Source organism: Balaenoptera borealis, assembly GCF_965194805.1.
Source record: "Balaenoptera borealis genome assembly, chromosome: 8".
NCBI lineage: Eukaryota > Metazoa > Chordata > Mammalia > Artiodactyla > Balaenopteridae > Balaenoptera > Balaenoptera borealis.
In genome coordinates, this window is record NC_138865.1 from 26,234,571 (window position 1) to 26,254,145 (window position 19,575).

General features: G+C 41.3%; 1 protein-coding gene across 17 annotated transcripts in view; it reads left to right on the forward strand.

Annotated features, from left to right (window-relative positions):
* LOC309632953 (contactin-associated protein-like 4) overlaps positions 1–19,575 on the forward strand; it is a 159,475-nt gene that overhangs the window by 99,875 nt on the left and 40,025 nt on the right. For 4 of the 17 annotated variants that reach the window (XR_014247176.1, XM_082401068.1, XM_082401067.1 and 1 more), the window contains exon 5: positions 11,206–11,399. The exons of 11 other annotated variants lie outside the window; for them this stretch is intronic. Coding sequence is in view for 5 of the 6 variants with exons in the window: in XM_082401068.1 (XP_082257194.1) it covers positions 11,206–11,399 (194 nt within the window). In the remaining variant the exon portion in view is untranslated. Of the gene's footprint in view, positions 1–11,205; positions 11,400–12,070; positions 12,468–19,575 lie in introns of those variants that run through there. 2 more of the 17 variants (XM_082401069.1, XM_082401071.1) reach the window with 2 other exon arrangements.

Below are 19,575 nucleotides of genomic sequence, written 5' to 3' on the forward strand. Positions count from 1 at the left end.
TTATTTATTTATTTATGGCTGTGTTGGGTCTTCGTTTCTGTGTGAGGGCTTTCTCTAGTTGTGGCGAGCGGGGGCCACTCTTCATCGCGGTGCGCGGGCCTCTCACTATCGCGGCCTCTCTTGTTGCGGAGCACAGGCTCCAGATGCGCAGGCTCAGTAGTTGTGGCTCACGGGCCCAGTTGCTCCTTGGCATGTGGGATCTTCCCAGACTAGGGCTCGAACCCGTGTCCCCTGCATTGGCAGGCAGACTCTCAACCACTGCGCCACCAGGGAAGCCCTGGACCCATTTCTAAAGCATGCTTTAGACAGCACAATTTATCAATATTCCTTCTGAAGGATTATCTATATGTGTTTTCTGTTAAAAGCCAGCATCCCAGAGTCTTTATTGACATTTCCTTTGCCTTGGTAAATGCTGGAGAACATATTAGTTCACTTTAGTTTAGATGATTATGATGTAAAATGTGGATAGTATGAAATGTGGATGAATATAATGAGGGCGATGATTCTTCATATATAGTAGTTTTAGCGTTTTGGAATATTTTGTGTATGATCTAGTGAGGAAAATCATGTTCGACTCCCTGATTGTATGGTTAAAATTTCCTTGGTCTGTGTTGTGGTATTTGGAAGTTTTAAAGAAGGTGGTCTGTCTTACACCCCTAGTTTCTTATTTTGCCCATAAGGCATTGCGCTTCTAGAATGTTCATTAAGAATTAGAAATGTCTCAAATACCACAGCTTCCACCAAGAACTTTATACATAGCAGCTGATCAATTCATCTACCTGATACATAAAGGTAGTAAGAGAATAGTCTATACATAATTTTTGATTGTATGTGTGTGCATATATATAAATTTGACCCACTGTCTAACCCCCCAAAGCCAAATAATTCAAACTTTAAGGCATTTTATGATTTTAAAGTACTTCACTGATTCAACACATAACAAATGTTAATTAATTGACTAGAACTTATTGCACATTTCATGTTTTCTCTTTTACATATTTTTTACTTATGCAGTTTATGTATTTATTTTGTTTTCTATTAATTTATGAAAAGTAGTAAAATATTTCTTAGGAAAGACTTTGCAATAAATAGAAGAAAGAAGTCTATGAAGGATATTAAGAGGAATGAGCAGAGAAGTTAGGAGGGATCCAGGCGTTTCTAGGGACAGGTGGGCCAAAGCAGAGAGATGCAGACCTTGCATCTTTGAAAACCATGATTCCTGAGCATGTTACCACCTGTTTGCCAGTGTTTTCTGTGAGCTCCCTAATGGAAGTGTTGGTTATTGTAGAGATAGGAATGGGCTAGTATCATCACTCAACATTGGACTAAGTGCTCCTGGAGTTTACTTTTGAAATTTCTAGTCTGGTTCCTCTAGCATTCCCATTTTGAAGTCTGGGATTGGGTTCCAGATAATACATTTAACAAAGTATCCCCTCTGAGGTCATACACCTTACCTTTTTATACAGAGAAACACAAATTACTGGAAATGCCTGAATGTATAATTTTTCAGAACTGATGGATTTTTTTTAAGGGGTAAACCACAGACACGTACATGTATTCATATACCTATTCAAGAAAATTGATGCCATTAGATAAAAATGTAAAGTTCTTGAGGCTTTACATCTTTACAGTCAAATTGGGTTTGACTATTCATATTAGCTGAATTTGTTTCCATCAATATTAAATTGATATTTCCTAGAATTACAAGTGACCTAATATTTCTCATATAAAATCAAGATTGCTGAAATCTGTGTGTTCTAAATAAGAACATGCTATAATATTGACTTCATTTTTTTCTTCTCAAAAATCTCCTAAATGAACTTTATGCAGTTTATCCAAGTTTATTCAAAACAAAAGTTAAAAAACCAAAACCAAAAGTAAACAAACTACCTTAGAGTAAACCACGCTGGACTTTCATTCTAGATCTTGCATGTGAAAATAACCTTTTGTTTTTACAATTATTGTTACTGTAGGTGACCCTTCATGAAACTGGCTTTAGCATTTCAGATGCTGCTTTCCAACTCCGGATAACATGTTCTTTTTAGCCACGTGACGTGTCCTCTTTAGTCACCGCAGGCATGGTGGTGAGATGAGTGGTCTGGCCAGAGCTGATTGAGATTGATTAGGAGGAAGCGTACACACATTTTGTTCTCCTTTTTTGTTCCCCCAAAGTGCTTGCATAAACAATCATCCCCAGAAAGAGGGACAACTCCGTTCATGGCCCAGATGCTGAAAATCACGCCCTCTAATGCGGCAAGCCACTCATCACTGACAGTGCAAATGAGACTGCTTTAAATTTAACTTGATCAAAAATGGCATATCAGATTACTATAGTGTGTATTGCAAACAGAAAGTAGATGGAGACAAGCTGAACTGACTGGATGTTTTCTTTTCTCTTTGTAATTCTTCACCTTTCCCGTACCGAGACATTGATCATATTTCCTCACAACAGACTTATGTGTTGGTGGAGCCAGGAAAGATTTTGTCTAATGCTCCCAATACAATTGATGGCTGAGCATATTAGCAACAATTCTCAGCGTTAAGATATTTATTTCTCACTTTAGGAAGTACATTTACTAGTACAAGTTAATACTCCAGGTTTTAGCAGGAAATAAATACACATGATTCGATTAGCAGAAAATGCTTAAGCCTGGGCATCAGACACTAAATATTTTCTTATAACCTGGAACGTCTGATTATTTGGACTCTGCAATATCCCAAATAAGCTGTGATGTAAAATTCACTGTGTTTTACAAAGAAATGTTAGAAAATGGAAAGAGTGAATAATAATTTAAAATATCTAGACGTATATCAACTCCTGATATAAATCAGAATATTACTGAATACATCAAAAATGTTTGATGCAAATCTTATAATAATAAACTTGTCCCTCATATTTTTTCATAAAATCGTAGTTCTCCAGTCTTTCTATCTTTTATTCACAGGCTAGGTGCCTGGTAGAACTGGTCAGTATTCCCAAATACTAGTCTGAGCAATTCAGATGGCAATAAAAGGGCTTGCAAACCAGATTTTTATAAAGGCATATGAATGTACTGGGGACTTTTTGCCTCTGGATGTCAGATTTTTCATTCTGTTTATCTGTGCTTCCTAAAAGTTTTTAGACCTATTAGGGCCAAGACACATTCTTTTTCCGATTTTTCTTAACAAATGATCCTGCAGATGCAACTGTGGGTATTGAGTGCAGTGGACAGGCCAAATGTAATAGCATCCATGTAAAATACACCCATGTACTAAAGCACAGAGCACTGTCTTGGTGACCATGCAACTTTATTAAATCACGGCATGATGGTAGCATGTGAGAGGAGAAGCCCCCAAATCCCAGGGTTCGTGCAGACCCTGCCGTACAGGTGTCACACAGAACTCATCTGCTCAGGTTTTCCCATGGTCCTTTTCAAGGTCTGGAGTCTCCGGTTTACCTCCATAGAACCTAAGATGCTAGATGAGACAAACCAGAACAAACCAAACGTGTTTTTCAGCGTTGTCAACAACCTTCAGGGAGGCAATGTTGTCATTTCTCTCTACCAAGTAGCCCAAATTATAGCACTACCCCCAGAATAAGGCAATCCTCAGTCTCTTTTGGATTCAGTGGACTCTTTTGAATGGGTGAGCATCTTCCAGGGATGCTCAGATTTCTTTGTTCCTGCTTCTTTCCAAGACAGTGTTTGGGTTTACAGAAGGGCTGGTGCCCTCATGGAGCTGGATGGTGGGGCTTCTCACGTTGGGGCTCAGCTCCTTGCTATCTGCTGAAGGGAGTTTGTCTGCTTTTAACGCTGAGGGTTACTTGGCACCTGCTCCTGAAGCCTGTGGCAGATTTACCTCTTGGTAAGACCGTGTTCCCAGGGAACAGGTCATTGTCCCTACCGGGATCTTTGCGATGTCACTTCTTGCCTCCCTGAAGCCTGACCGTGAGTCTCATTTGGTTTCCAGCCTGAGCAGCCTTGGTTACAGGTTTAATTTGCCTTTGCCAAGTTGACCTTCTGTTCAGATCCAGTCAGACTCTCATCTCACTTCTGTGCCCCCTTTTGATGGCCTGTGGGCAGTCTGGTTCACCATGCCAAGGGGAAAAAGTTCGTCAAATGGTTTTGTCCTGGCAGTTTAGTCCAGAAGTAACCTGTCACTTCCACTCAGAGCTTGTTGGCCAGAGCTGGTCACATAGCCCCACCCAACCACCAGGGGGCGTGGAAATCGCAATCCTCCAAGTGCCTGGAAGGTAGAAGAAGGGAAATAGTTGGCAACCATTAGTAATGACTACACAGCCCCCTACAAGGTGATCTCCCAAAATTCCAAATGGAAGCCAAGACAAAGCCTTTCCACAGCTTGCTTATTCCTCTCACTTTTCTGATCCCCCTGGGACTTCGCTCCTGAGCAAGGTGTCTGAATCACCCTCCCACCACCTTTTACCCTTCCTCCATTTCCTCTCTTTCCCACGATCGTCTGGGTTCCCATCTCTTCTTCCTGCCAAAGAGGGAGACATCACACGTCCTGTTTCCTATTTTCTTAGTTGGTCTTTGCCCTCCCTGGCTTCTCTAGGGCTTCATGGGATAATGATCACTGGCTAACAGGATTTACCAGAGAGGAATGAAAAACACAACAGTTTATCCTTGCAAAATTATGTCTGTGTTGATTATCTGCCCAGTAAGTATCTTATGGTGGCCACAATTTTGCCATAGTATTTTTCCAAGAGTCAGTACTGCCTATGACGTACTTGGCAACTTCCCAAAAGGTATGTGGAAGCCCTTCTAAGCACTATCCAAATTCAAAAATAGTTGTCTAGCAAATTCCACTCTGTTCTTTTCCAAAGTAATCACTTTTACATCATGTATAATATACAGAAATGTTCATGAAAGTTATTTATTTAACAGTATGTATCCTTGACATACACCGTGATGTCTTTGTTTACTCCACTTTTAATAAATATTATTGGCATCCCTATGGAGATATATTTTATCCCATTACGTACTGCTTTACTCATCCAATGCAATTACATTGCCTCTTGTAGGGATATTCCCTTTTTCTTGTTTGGAGTCACTGATGAAAGACGTACCAAATGAGGTGACCTTCAATCCTGCCAAAGGGGTGAGGTTCAATTAGCAACCTTTCATGAGGCATCTGGGATCACTATTGATCAAAGCACACAGGAGTCTTGAACTTCTGGTTTAACTTGTGGCACAGAGACTGGTCCAGGAAGACCACAGCCAGTGACAAAGGCTAATGGAATATCTCAGTGGACCCTGTGGTCAGCTACTCCCACCTTTGCTCTGAACATTAATGAGGAGCTTCTGGACTAGGGGCTGACTGGAAGATGGTATTTCAGGGGTTCCCTGTTCTCTCTGTCCTGTGATCCTTGCAGTAGACTCTTCCCTTGTTGCCATGTTTCCTCCAAGGAAATCCAGTGGAGCAGGCTTTTCTCCGACACAAAATAATGCCATACTTTGCTGGGGATGAATGCCTACCCTCCAAAAAATGCACCTTTGTCAGTAGTATTTACATTTTGTGATGCTCAGACCTCATCCTTTTTGCATTCTCATTTTACCACTCTATTTTGTATAGCAGCTCCTCTGTACATATCTCTTTTTATCCAAGGCTTCCACAGTGTGCTTACAAATTGTAATGAATTCAGCTACATAACATCACTAAAGAAAATGTAAGTTTTACCATCAATGGACTTTTTTTCCAAAGGCTTCTGGCTAACTGAGCAGTCAAGTATGGATAGATAATTTAGTACTCATGGTTTTATTTCTAAGCATGTCACCCTTGCATTTCCTGACATGATCCTACACTGAATTTAATTAAAAAGAAAAAGGAGCTCTTGCCTTAAGAAGAGTAACGGTGTGTCCCTGGGAAGTGGTGGGGGCCTTGGAGCAGAGCGCCTGGCCTCCTGCCCTTCTGGGCATCCTGGATTCCCCACTGCTCTCTACATGTCAGAGGGAGATGCAGCTATTCTGAGTGGCCTCAACAATGATCTGGAATCATATCTGTTCTGAATAACTCAGGGGGCCTCTGAAAGATGCACAATGATGCTTTTATAGAATTAGACCAGATCTCAGAGCTGCATCTCTCATAAACATGAAGATTTCACGGGAGATGCACAAATAAACTTGGTCATACATTTTATTCAGTCATGCATGAGGTATTTAGTACATGTTCGGATGGTTTATAGGCTTGCTGGGCAATTCGTATTTTATTTCTAAGGTGAGAAATTAGCAAAATCATCTTATAGTCTTGTCAATACAGAACTTCAAACACATAAGAACTGCAAAGCCTGAGATCAGTTCAGATCTGAATGCCTCTCTACTGTGTGTTTCTTTAAAACTTGGTCAGGAGTGTCTATGAGAGAAGCAAAACAAAACACACAGTAGCAATGGATTTTTGTTTATTTTATGCAGAAAGAGCTGCAATGATGAATGTTAATTGCCAAGGGCATTGAAAGTTGTCCCTCGGGACACTGCACACAGAACTTAAGGGAGTCACGTGTGAACAGTCACACTGTACCTTTTTTCTTTAATATCACTGGCATTTAATTTGAATCACAAATTAACAAGTATACACTTATTTTTTATTTAATTTTAAATTGTCTGTTTACAAAACCATTATAGGGTATGTCTGCATTTAGTACAGGAATCTGTTTTACAATTAGGCAGCTCTGTGTGATTTTTTCATTATGGATGCACTTTTTGGAAAGCTACCTGTTGTCTCCTGCTCAGGCTGCTAGCAGACTGCAGGAAGCACAGCAGAAAGGGAATCAGAGGTTACCTAGACAGGTCCAGAGGGAGGATTTCTGCATTTTTTACATCCTGATAGCCAGAAATGGTATATGTAGATAGTTGGAATTGCTCCTTAAGAAATCAGAGCTGGAGCAAATGCTTAAATTTCCCTCAGCAATGTAGGCAGGGTTGTGACAAAAACACCAATATATAAATCCCAGAGATCTCTGAGTGGGATGGTCAGGGAGCATCCCCAGGGCCTGCTGCCCTATGGCCCCTTTTTCCTGGGAACATCTGTTACTCCTGCTTATCTCACCCTCTCCCCACTCACCCAGCCCCGCCTGGAATCTGGAATGAGTTTTCTGTGAATTAAGATGCATTTAAGTGAGGAAAGAAATACACAGAGCTTGTTGAGCTCCCATTTGAGACAATGTAATGAAGATCTTGGAGGGAAACTTCCCTTGGTTACAATTTCAATTTAGCCATTTACTTGCTTGACATTTAGATGCCCTGGAGATAGGTTAGTCTGTTCACTTCAGATTATCCCACTTGACTTTGCTCACTTCGGTATCTTTCTGCTCTGGACCTTGTTCCAACTTGAAGAAGGCATGAGCTATTCTCCTTTTCACCTCTGGGTAATTTCCACCTCTGGGTAATTTCCCCCTCTGCACAAAGCTGACACTCATTATGACAGTGCATGCCCCGTGGCCACCAGGGGCAGGGGTCATTTTCATCTTGATCAGTGACCAGAATAATTAAGGCCCTAGCTGAGAGTTTCCTGTTCAGCCTTTGCTCTCCCCAAAGACACAAGTCACTGCCTGTGTCTGAGCCAACGAAAGGTGGGGGAAACAATCACACAGGGATAACTAGAGACAGAAACCTTCCAATATATCTGCCAGTATATCAATATAAAAGACAGTCTGGTATTGATAAGCAAACAATACTGAATAACTGACAAATCACAGGGATATGTTCTTAGAAGGGGTAGAGAATGAAAAGGGAGCTAAGCTTTTATAAAATACCCTCACCCGAACCTAAAATGATTGTTTTTTGCTTGCCTGCAAAGCAGAGACTGTAACACCCGTCCCACTTGCCGGGTGCATGGAAGAGTTGTGAGGTAGCACTTAGAGCATCTGGGAGGGTCCTGAACACATCACATGCTTGTGACAAGTTTTGGCTTTCCTCATTTTCTCTCCTTTATCTAGTATAAAGTGGCAGGTAACGGGCCATTCAGTAATGAAAAGACTGCAATGCCCCACACTCTGGATGTCACCCCTCTTTCACCATGACTGTCTCCCGTCTTGCGATCGTGTATGGGAGAGAAAGTATTGTGCTAGATGCTCTAACACAGCTTCTTGTTGAATTCTCATTGCAGCCCTAAAGCATACCTATCACACTTTGCTGGGAGGGATGTTTTGTGTTCAGTGTCCTAAGCTGTGGAACCTTGTTCTGTGCAAGTCAGACCCTCTGGACATGTTTTCCTTTGTATGAATTGTGACACTTTATTCAACTAAGGGGCTGAGGCAGGAGACAGGACGGTGACAATGGAAAAAGACAGTCTGTGGTGTGGTCAGGGGAAGAGCTGGGTGGGAGGGCAAGTGCCTTTCTTGTGGGTTCAGCACTGGTGACTCCAAAACAGTAATTGCAAATCCCTGGGCTCTGTTTCAGGGGGTGTTGGTTCCCAGGGGGAATTTACTGAAGATTTGCAACATTGAATAATGCAGGCTGATCAGTTTCAGAACCACTGCTCTGCAGCTAAGAGCTGGTGGGGCGGCTGTGCTCAAGCGTACCCACTTTAATGTTATTTCAGTGTATTTTGTTTTGTTTTCCATTACAGAACAGTATCTCCGTTACCCGTCAGTAAAACTGTTCGGGGCTCCCTAACAGTCCTCAGGTTACATTTGTGCATTTCCCACTTTTTCCAGTCATTAGAAAAAAGGGCATCTACCCCGGTGGACTGCGTGCATGGGCAAATGCACAGTAATTCAACATCATCACCCTACAGGGGTCTGGGGATTACGCCGTGGCTGTGTTACCCAGCTGAAATGAATTGCTTTGCAGCACAGGGAATTCTGCAGTTTCATTACTTTATCAGAGTACCTACTTAATCAGATAGCTTAATTTGCATACCAGTAGCACCTTCTCACCACAGGTAAGGAATATGAAATGTTCAAGGTTGATTACCTGCAGATGGTGAAGAGTGGTTGACAGAGATGTGGCTGCATCTGTGGGAGAGGCTGGTCCCAGGGCAGATGCTGGAAGCATGCCGATGCTTTTTACTCTGTTGCATTTCTGTACATGTGGTACCCGTGTTGATGATACTTCCCGCTTCAAGAGAGATTGAAGATGACAGAGAAAGATTGTGAAATGCAAAAAGAAGAAGTATCTTCAGTACATTCTTTACAACCTTGATACTAAGAATACAGGACATTTAGCAGTTTCGCAGAGATTGAAACTGATTCATATAAAACTTCAAATGTAGAACCTTTAAGTTAAAATGATCAGCTAAAAGCCAACACCTAATTTCTGACTTCTTTTGGCAATTATTATAAAATTACAGGCAGTTGCAGAGTAATGTTACTTGGGACTGTTAGTTAACCCTCAGCTAGAACCCAGAAGGACTTATCATTCATCAAACATTAGAAGGGACCTTTGCACAAATCAGTAGAAGTAGCAGGGAGGTGTTGGGTGGTGATCAATCTTGTTATTAAAGACAAAGAAAGACTGAAAACTATCACAGGTTGGAAGACACTAAGGAGACAAGGTGACTAAATGCAATGTGGGATCCTGGAACAGAAACAGGGAGTTAGAGGAAAAACTGGAGACATCAAAATAAAGTTTGTCGTTTTGTTACCATTGTACCAGTGTTAATAGCTTAGTTTTGATCAAAATACCATGGTGATGTCAGATATTAACATTAGGACACACTGAGTAAAAAGTAGATAGGAACTCCCTATCCCATCTTTGCAACTCGTTTGTAAATCTGAAATTATTTCAAAATAAAAAGTTTCATAATGCATTACAGAACAGCCAGAGTTGTGGCATGTTTGCGATGTGAATCAAAGGAAAAGACATTGTGCTTGTGGTTGAGAGGAAATTTTGGAATTTTGGAATAAAGATTGCAGGAAATGAGGAAATCTTAGAAAGAATTTGAGTTTTAAAGAATTTGTAAGCTTTAAATTTTGTTAAGGGTTATACACGTAGTGCCGTTAGCAGAGGACATAGTGAAGCAACAGATGTGCCCACTTGCTAGTTTCACCTCCACACCCTGATGTAAGCGCTCCACTTCCATTTTCCTTTGAGCTGTCTTGTAACCATGTCACACACCTCCTGACATGTACTTGGTCGTAACAGCTTTTGTAAACAGGACATGGATGTTAATAATAGCCCCTAATAAAAAAGATAATAAATGTTGTCTAAAGTGTCAGACTTTATTATGAGAGCCTCAAATTAGATGTCAGGACAATGGGGAAAATTTTTTTTAAAGCTAGTTTTTTTGTGTTAGGGACTGTTTACATGACACTGTGTTTTCTAGACATGGATATGTAGCAAAATATCAGTTCCAGAATGCATTTCAAACCTGTTTCCCGATTTTTATATTGCATAATAATTTAAATTCAGAAAATTTAATATGACATCTAAATCCAAATTCAAAACTCATGTTTCTGTTAAACTAGAAGAACAAAATATATCAATAATACATTCACAGGTATCCCTAATTCTTCGGTGTCTCACAGGCACTGGAGAAAACAAAGCACAGTAATTTCCACTCTGCGCCTATTGTCTTGAATACCTGAGAAACTCCTCCCCATTCACTTCCTCTGGGTTCTCTCTCACCCTCCTTGCTGCCTTTTTAGAACTCTCCCTCCCTGCACAGAAATCACTTTCACCTCCACCCCTCCCATATTGCATTTCAAATTGTTCTTTGAAATGTCTGCTTCTCCTATGAGTCTGTAAGCACCTTGAGTGTAGGGCTATGCCATAGCCATCTTTGTTATCCCAACATTCAACATTGTACTTCCTCATGCTGGGAATCCAGAATTAAGGTTTTCTAGCTTTATTTTCCAACAAGGAAAGTTTGCCCTTTGTTTATGTCCAACAAAGGGCAAGTCATGCATTGAAGCCAATAAAGACACTAGTTCCAAGCACTGATGTAATGGCATGGTGTTTAGTTGTCCACCTATTACATTAATCAATTTCACTTAGCGGGACACCCCAATACCAGAGAGTAAGGGGTTATGAACTAAGAAACAAAACAATTAATATAGGCTTCATCCATTTACATTTAACCTGTGTTTTTATTTTGTGTTGGTGTGTGTGTATGTGAGTGTGTTTGTATAATTCTGGGGCATTATATAATGCAGAATTTGAAACTATGATTTTCATAAATCTTATTTATGACCCCATTCTTACAGGTTAATATAGATTTCAAAGATTTCTCTGTCTTTACCGGTTTTCTTCTTTTTATTCCCACAAAAAGGAGCTGGTGGCTGGTCTCCCCTTGTGTCAAATAAATACCAGTGGCTGCAGATTGACCTTGGAGAAAGAATGGAGGTCACAGCTGTGGCCACCCAGGGAGGACACGGGAGCTCCGACTGGGTGACCAGCTACCTCCTGATGTTCAGCGATGGCGGGAGGAACTGGAAGCAATATCGACGAGAGGAAAGCATCTGGGTATGTGCTTTACTGAAAAGCAGTCTGTCGGAGGATGAATTATGCCAGTTACTGCATGTTGCTGCCCATCTGTCAGATCAAGTATAGAACCAGAGCCTCCTAAGTTACTTGAAAGTGTTTCCACTGAATGTAAGCCACATGTGACGTTCCAGAAGACACCGTCCATGGCTAATTTATGAAATAAGTAAAACAATTTTATAATGTAGCGAAATATTGAAAATGTCTTCCCATTATTCCTTTAAATAGTGTGAAGTCTAAGGAATAAATAAGTCACATACAACTGATTTTATTTTTGTTTGATAACAAACACAATAGTTCATATTGCCTCAGCATTTTTAAATAAAGCAAATTCATTTTCTCTGTGCCCTCTGATAAACTGAAATTTCTGAAAGACCCTGAACATGTAAAAATAGATGTAATGGAGAGTCTCTCTGTGGAGGACTTGGTTGAGGGATATGTTGAGTTCCTGCTCCAACAGGAACTTGGGCACCATGTGGCCCCTTGTAATTTATGGACAATAGATCCCTAGGATTCTTTGGAATCATAACTATTTTACATCAGTGACATAGTTTCTACTTCTGATTACATATCCATGCTTCTTTTAGAAGAATTAAATTTTGTTTGCTTAACTTTTTGAATATTAAAATTTATGTAATTTATTCTTTATTTAGCATTTCATATCTTTAAATCACAGTCTGCTCTGAATGAGAAGCTCTAAAAGTAGAGTGTTGTAAAGGTCTGCAGCAGGTTTGCAATTGGCTGATGGGGTGTGGCCTGAAGAAGATTCATCAGGTGGAGAAGAAATTACTTTTTTCTTCTTCTTAAAAATATAATTTAGATGGTTGCCAAGAGCCAGGGGAAGGGAGTAATGGACTGTAAGTGTTTTAATGGAGACAAAGTTTCAGTTTGAGAAGATGAAAAAGTTCTTGAGATGGAAGGTGGTGGTGTTTGCACAACAATGTGAATGTTAATGTCCAGAACTGTACACTTAAAAGTGGCTAAAATGCTAAACTTTTTGTTATGTATATCTTACCACAATAAAAAATACACAGTGTATCTTCCATTTAATTTAGGCTAAGAATGTTGTATAACTTAAAAAAATTTTTTTCTCAATTGTCAGGGTAAGAAGAAAATTGTCAGCTAAAAAGCCGTTATGTCTTAGCACATAGCTTATCTATAAAAGAAACAGGCAACAAAATGATAATATTCGTTGTGTAACAAACTGCCCTCATTTAAATTTCCTTAGAACTCTGTAACTTATTATAACTTAATAGATTGTGGTCTACTTAATTTCTTATCCCTGGAGCTTTTATTAGTTAGTCAATAAATGTTGATGCAAATTGAATCAAGAAAAACTAGTTAGTTGTCTAATACTAGATAAAAGAACAAAGTGGGAAGGGCTATGTGAGTGTTTTTAGGGCTGGCTGACCTAAGGTTTCCAAACAAGTAATTGCCATGTGTATGATCCGAAGCAGGTATTAATGTTGTGCTTATTCTAAGAACACCAAGTCCAAAGCAGGGTTAAGGTCAATATTGCTTAAGTAAGTTAAAGCTTAATGAAACATCTACTTACATAGAGAACTTTTGTTCAAACTTAAATATTATTTTTCAAAATTAGTTAACTAATAGTTAATGCCTACTTATTCTTCATTGTATTAATTAAGGTTCATATTTTCGCCCCGCTCCAATCCCATTTGATTGAGCAACTCTAACAATTCTTGTTTTTAGTTAAGCAGGTTGGAGAGGAATCATATGTAAGCATCACCCTCTGCTGATTTCTTTAAAGGTCAGGCACCCTTGGGGAAGTAGGGTCAAGAATATAGTGGCATTATTAACCCTAGATCATGCAGGTGAGGACAGAAGTGGACCCCTCAGTCCTATCCATCCTATCACACAATAAACATGGGTAAAGTGGCCTGCCTTACACTCCTGCTGAGCTTGCATCCCTCCCTGTGTCCCCAGCACTTCATGGTGCCTGGGGCCGAGCACGTTGGTAAATGTTTGCTGAATTAAAACGAATGAGTGGAATCTACGTTCTGGCAGGATGCCTTCCTTAGCTCCCTGCTCTGTGCTTCTCTGTAGCCCTTGGTCTCAACTTAGTGATCCTTGAAGCTCCAATGGAAGTGTTTCTCCTCTCTTACATTTTGAGCTCCTTTAGGAAAAGGGCTCATCCTCACATCTTCTGCGTGCACCACCGTGGGTTAAGTGAATTCATCTCCTAATCTGGGCCCGACTATACACAACTGGCATTGATAGCAGTAAATCACACTAGTTGATGATTCTGACATTATACTCACAGTTTCTTTAAAAATTGGGCTGGTTTAGCTGCTTTCCAGACCTCTCACAAAATGTCAGCTGCTCTTAAAAATCAACCATACACTTTACCAGAGGTTCTACCCCTTCTTCACGTGGTTGTTTTAGATATGAATTGCTGATGTTAACTTGAGAATGAATTTAAGATTTTAAAAAATGTCCTTGAGATATTATACTCTTTATTAGTGAAAGTAATATGTTTATTCATGGTGCCATTTACTTAATTTCCTATCACTGCTTTAACACATTTTCATGGATTTAGTGACCTAATACAAGACAGTTATTATGTCATAGTTCTGTAGGTCTAAAGTACAGTAGACCTGGCTGGGTTCTCTGCTTAAGGCATTTTTCCTGGAGGCTCTGGGGAAGACTTGTCCTTCAAGGTGTCTGGAGATTCCCAGAACCTTCCCCAGGTTCCATGATTTGCTGGGAGGATTCACAGGACCAGTGTGTAGTCATACAGCTATGATTTAGCACAGTGAAAGGACACAGAGCAAAATGAGCAAAGGAAGAGGGTGCTTGGGGTGAAGCGCAGAGGAAATCAGGCCCAGGTTTCTACAGTCCTCTCCCAGGGAAGTCATACGGGACTAGCTTAATCCCCCAGCAGTGAGTTATAGAAACCCACATGGAATATTACCAACCAGCTGAGCTCATGTACTGGGGGCTGGTCATGTAGGCACCCTCTGCCTTGCATGTAACAAAATCCCAGACTCCCAGAAGGAAGGCAGGTATTGAGTATGAACCACAGTGTTTGAACAAACATTAGGCACAGTAAGCCACCTTTCTCATTAGAGTCTTGGGAATGGGCCAGCCTTGCAAGCAGGCCTTTCAGAGGGCAGCAGTCAGGACTGCCCTCCTGATGCTTCTGCATACACACTCACTCACTTCCTTGTGGGTGTAGGACTGAGACACTGATCTCCTGTAGGTTGCCAGCTGGGGGCTGGTCTTTGCTCCTAGAGGTTTCCCACATCCCTTATGCTTTCTGTGTGGCCTGTTCTTGCAGCAGCGGGTCAAGTCCCTTTCATCTTTAAATCACTCTTTGTTCTTGTTCTCCTTCTGCTGCACCTCTCTGATTTCCTCTTCTTCTAGCTGGAGAAAGTCCTCTACTTTAAGGGCTCATGTGGTTAGACTGGATCGACTTGGGTAATCCAGGACAGTCTTCCTAACCATAATCCCATCTGCAGAGTCCCTTTTGCCATGCAAAGTAACATATTCACAGTTCCTTTCTTTAGGGCCTGGACATCTTTGAGGCCTTTCTGCGCACCCCACTGTATTTATACATCTCTGATTTTTTTTTTTTCTTTCTGCATTTGGTATCCTTTCCTAGCAAACACATTTCTCATTGGATCTGAAGATGTTTTCCAGAGTCATATGAAGTCATGTTGCAGGGGTATCTGAGCACCTGCTCGCAGTTGGTGTGTCACAGGTGTCCCCCCCTGAGAGGCTGCTGCCCCGCCATCACTAGTGTAGCTCTCACCCACAGCAGTGTCCCCAGCTTGTGGCCTCGCTGATGTAACCTTGACCCCCAGCAAGAAAGACTGTGTAGTGGCTTTCTTCTCAGGAAGCCTCCTTCTACTTTTATAAGAAAGTCCAAATCAAGCACTCCTTCTCTGGCCTTAAAAGTTTTGTGGATGTTCTCCCTGTCATAATTATTTTAAGTGACTTTTCTTGTTCTTCTGGGTCTATCTGCTGTCTGTGCTAACTTTGTCCACTAATACATGTTAACTCTTTCCAAATTCCAAAAACTCTGAGAAAAAGGTCTATCCTAACTGCTTACTGAAAATGGACATGAGATGATAATAAGACAAAAGGTCTTTACTTATGTTACTTTGGGCAAGTTGTCCACATGCTTTGCCACATGTCTGCCATGGAATATTAATTAATATGTGACATGCAAGGTATACCTCTCTAAATTCTCAAAATTATAAAATTGAGACATGGCTGGCCACAAAGTCTTTGACTAAAGGATTTGAGGACTGCAGGTCCAGTTACTGAAGGCTAGTTATCCAAATTGACTTTCTTAAAAAAAGAAATTATGTTCTTCACTGGTGATATGTTCCACTTTAATATTTTTTCTTAATGAGTGACTGCTTCCATGGCTGAACTGGATTTCTATGTGAAAATAACCAAAAAAATTAAACAAATACTCAGATCTGTGAAATACATTCCAAAAGGGTTTTATTTAAATGGAAATATAGGCATGTGTCTTACATGACAGAAAAGGCATCACCATCTCTCACCAAGGGATGCACTACATCTCAGGACATACAAACTCTTTTGATGTGCAGAGTAAATGTCCTCACTTGAAATGTAGTGGAAGAAGTATCACTGAACAAGTTTAGAAGGGGTGCATTTCCTATACGATGTGAACAATCATGGTTTATATCGGTCATTTAGTAAACCAGGTGGCTTGACCAAGCTTGGTGCTAAACGTCCATAGGACTTAGAAGATGAGTTTGCAGCTTCAGCCCAACTAAATGAGGAAGTGGCCAGAGTCTTAGGACGCTGAGGATCATAGACCAGCAGTGCAGTGAGCAGTGCAGCAGATCGGTGGTCACTGACAGAGCTCACTAATGTTGATTTTCTACTGTTTCCCTGAGAATATGTCAGCCAACACTTACATCAATCTACTGTGACTCTGAGATTCATTACAAGAATTTTGTGGGGCAGCCCTTGCGAACCAGGATTCTTACCTGCAAGCTAATGTGAGCTCTGAGCTCCCTGGGGGCCTCTGGACCGGGCTGGGGAGAGGTGTGGGCGCCAACCACTGTCCTGCTCTGAGTCTGGGTCTGTGAGCATCCCTGGTGGGCAGGAGAGGTCTGTGAGTGGGCAGCCTAGAGCGCGGGCAGTATTCTAGAGGGGTGTTGGGGCAGCTCCATCACCACCCTCCTGGGCACCTATTTGGTCTTCTTGGGACCCTCTAGCAAGCCTTGTCCTTCCCAGACCACCTACCTGCCCTGACTCTGTCTCTTCTCCCTCCCCGTTCCAGTTGTTTGGGAACAGTGGGCTGACTCAATGAGAGCCAGGCCAATACCCACCTCTCCTCTCGGGAGACCGTGCCTAATGGTGTCCACTGCAATGGTGTCCTCTGTTGAGGCTTATCTGGCCCAGGGACCACTGGGTCCCTATTGGCCATGGGGACCTTTCCTCCTGCAATTCCTGGGTGTTTTTTCTTCCATTTTATCAATACTTTGTCTTCATTCTCATCTCCTTACTATTTCTCCCTCTTCTCCTCTATCCTTCTATTCTTTCCTTATCTATTTTTTAACCTTTCATTAAATACTTTTCTCCTTATTTCTCTCTTCTCTCTCCATTTTCCCCTATATCCCTCTTCTATCTGTATTGTTACAAATTCTAGAAAATCCACTTGAATCAGTCTAGGTAGTTTGGGAATCCGAGCACACGGAGAAGGGGAGGATTTAGCTGGGTCTCTGGAATGGCTGTAACTAAGAGGCAGCCCTGCCCTGTGCCTTCTGTGGATTAGCTTCTGGCATTCATTTTCCTATATTGGTTCAAAAATCTGAGGAAATGCTCGGACTTACTTGGCTCTGGCTGAGGGGAGTCTCAGATCTCACCACCTGTGAAGAGGTGATCTGATCAGGACGGCTCCCAGGCCACCCTACACTTAGCACCGAAGCCCCTGGATTGGGGGGTGGGGCCATGTAAAGACTTGATGTCCACCCTAATGGGGGCACTTAGAAGGGAGGGATGCTGGGAGGGCCATATTATCAAATTTCCTGTTCTTTGTCTCTCTCTCTCTCTCTTTCACTCTCTCTCCATGACCTTTTGCTTTCTTTTCTATTTCTCTGCTTTCCTCTTCTTATACATCTTACCTTTCTACTCCTCGCCTTCCCTTTTTTCTCTATGAATTAAAGGACCTAGATTGCTATGAGTCCTGCTACTCAACATGTAACCTACGGACCAGCAGCATCACCCGGGATCTTGATACAAATATGGAATCTCAGCCCCCACCCCAACCTATTGAATAGAATCTGCATTTTAACAAGATGAGCAGGGGATTCCAGTACAAGCTAGATTGTGAGAAGCACTGACTGGGATGAACCAAGTCCCATCTGTGGGGGAAATTGTTTTGCCCCTTAACCATCCTCCAGCTGCCTGGATCAGAGGAGACTGTGCCGCCTGCTCTAGGATGCAGCTTATCCCACGCACGTGTTAGCCTGAACAGGTGATGCTCTCTGTAACAGGGCCTCAGGAAGCTTGCTCCAGTGCCCTCTGACTGCAAGACACCCTCTTTCTCCCTGATAGTCACCAACCTAGGGGGGCGGAGCCCAGGTACTTTCTCATTGTTATCAGTGAATAACAGTCAAGTGGTTAAAGTTAGTCCTATCTTTGAGAACTATAATATTTCCTGAATCGCTATACTCTGCATTCATTAGGAGTTTATTCTTCATATTAAAAACTCATCAGAACTCTAATTCAGAAGTTATATCCTTTATGAATTTAAGATGGAAATTGTTATTCAAAATGCATTGAATTAAACTTAGAATTTAAGTGCATTTTTCTCCCTATGCAGGCCCTTTGTGTGAAAAAGGCATTCTTCTAGGAAAGGACTGGCAAAATATATTTGAGAAAAATAAGAAAAGAAATTACTTGAAATAAACATAAGTTCTAGTATAAATAATTCTATTTAATAGATTTCTTTCGCCTTGAAAAAATAGGTAGCAGTAGGTCCTTAAATGAATATAAAATAGACATAGCAAATCGTTTGAACCTTTGTTCTTCTCTAGATCATTTCCAACCTAGAACACCAAGTAGACTAATTAATAAGGCTAATTAATATTGTATTGAAAGATTCACAACAATCTCACAGTGCTCTAAGAGAGCAACAAGGGTGACCCCAAATTTGCAGGGCAGAAAAAAGACACGGAAATAATGGAAGCATGGGGGTTGGGAAGGGGACTGTTTGTTATACCTGCACCACTTCATTTATTTAAGAGAAAGAGCTGATGCACATATGGCAAAATATTTACCTTGTTAAAATAAATCTAGATTATCAGTACATGCATATCTGTTTTGGGGGGATGTTTGAAATATTGCATAATCAAATTAATAAAGAATATTGGATTCAGGTTTAAAAGAATTACGTTTACTTGGTATAAATAGAAAGATCATATGACTGTGTAGTTTCAGAATAAAGAGGGATAAGAACAGTGTCAAATCATAATAAGAAAAACTGGACTCAGAGATAAGGAGGGTTTGTACATAAGGAAGCAGACAGTCTGCTAAGTGTGAAGCTCTATTGGTAGAAGGAGCAGAAATTCTCTTGACAGAGATTCCTGCTAATTCAGTCATTTAAATATATGTTGGTTTATTTCAGGTCTAGGTTAATACATTTATTGCTAATGAGTTGATGACTCAACAGAGCCAAGCCCCACATCAGGTAGGAGGTTGCAAAGAAGGGTCCATCCTACCGCATCAGGTAAGAGGTTGCAAAGAAGGGTCTGCAGAGTGTGCCTTGGCTGTCTGAGGCTTGTGCCAGCTCCAGGCTTGCCGATTTCAAGTTTGGCTCTGAGACTGGGTGGTTTTGGGCAGAATAGGAGCAGCATTTCAATGATTCTGTATCGATCTCTTCCATGTACTTGGCCTTGTCAGGGACACGGCCCTCTCCTTCCTAACCATTCACCTCATTACGTCAAGCGCATTGATCCCCGAGGCAGTGACTTTGTACCATGGACAGTCTTGTTGATTGCACTTACCATTGTGGACCACAGTTGAATTTTCTGTACATGTCTCCCCCTCCTGGGCTCTGAGAGCCATTAGGTCAGGGATTAATCTCCCCAGAGGGCCAGGCCTATTACAGATTCTCAATAAGGAGTTGTTAGATTGAGTTAAGGAAAAGTTG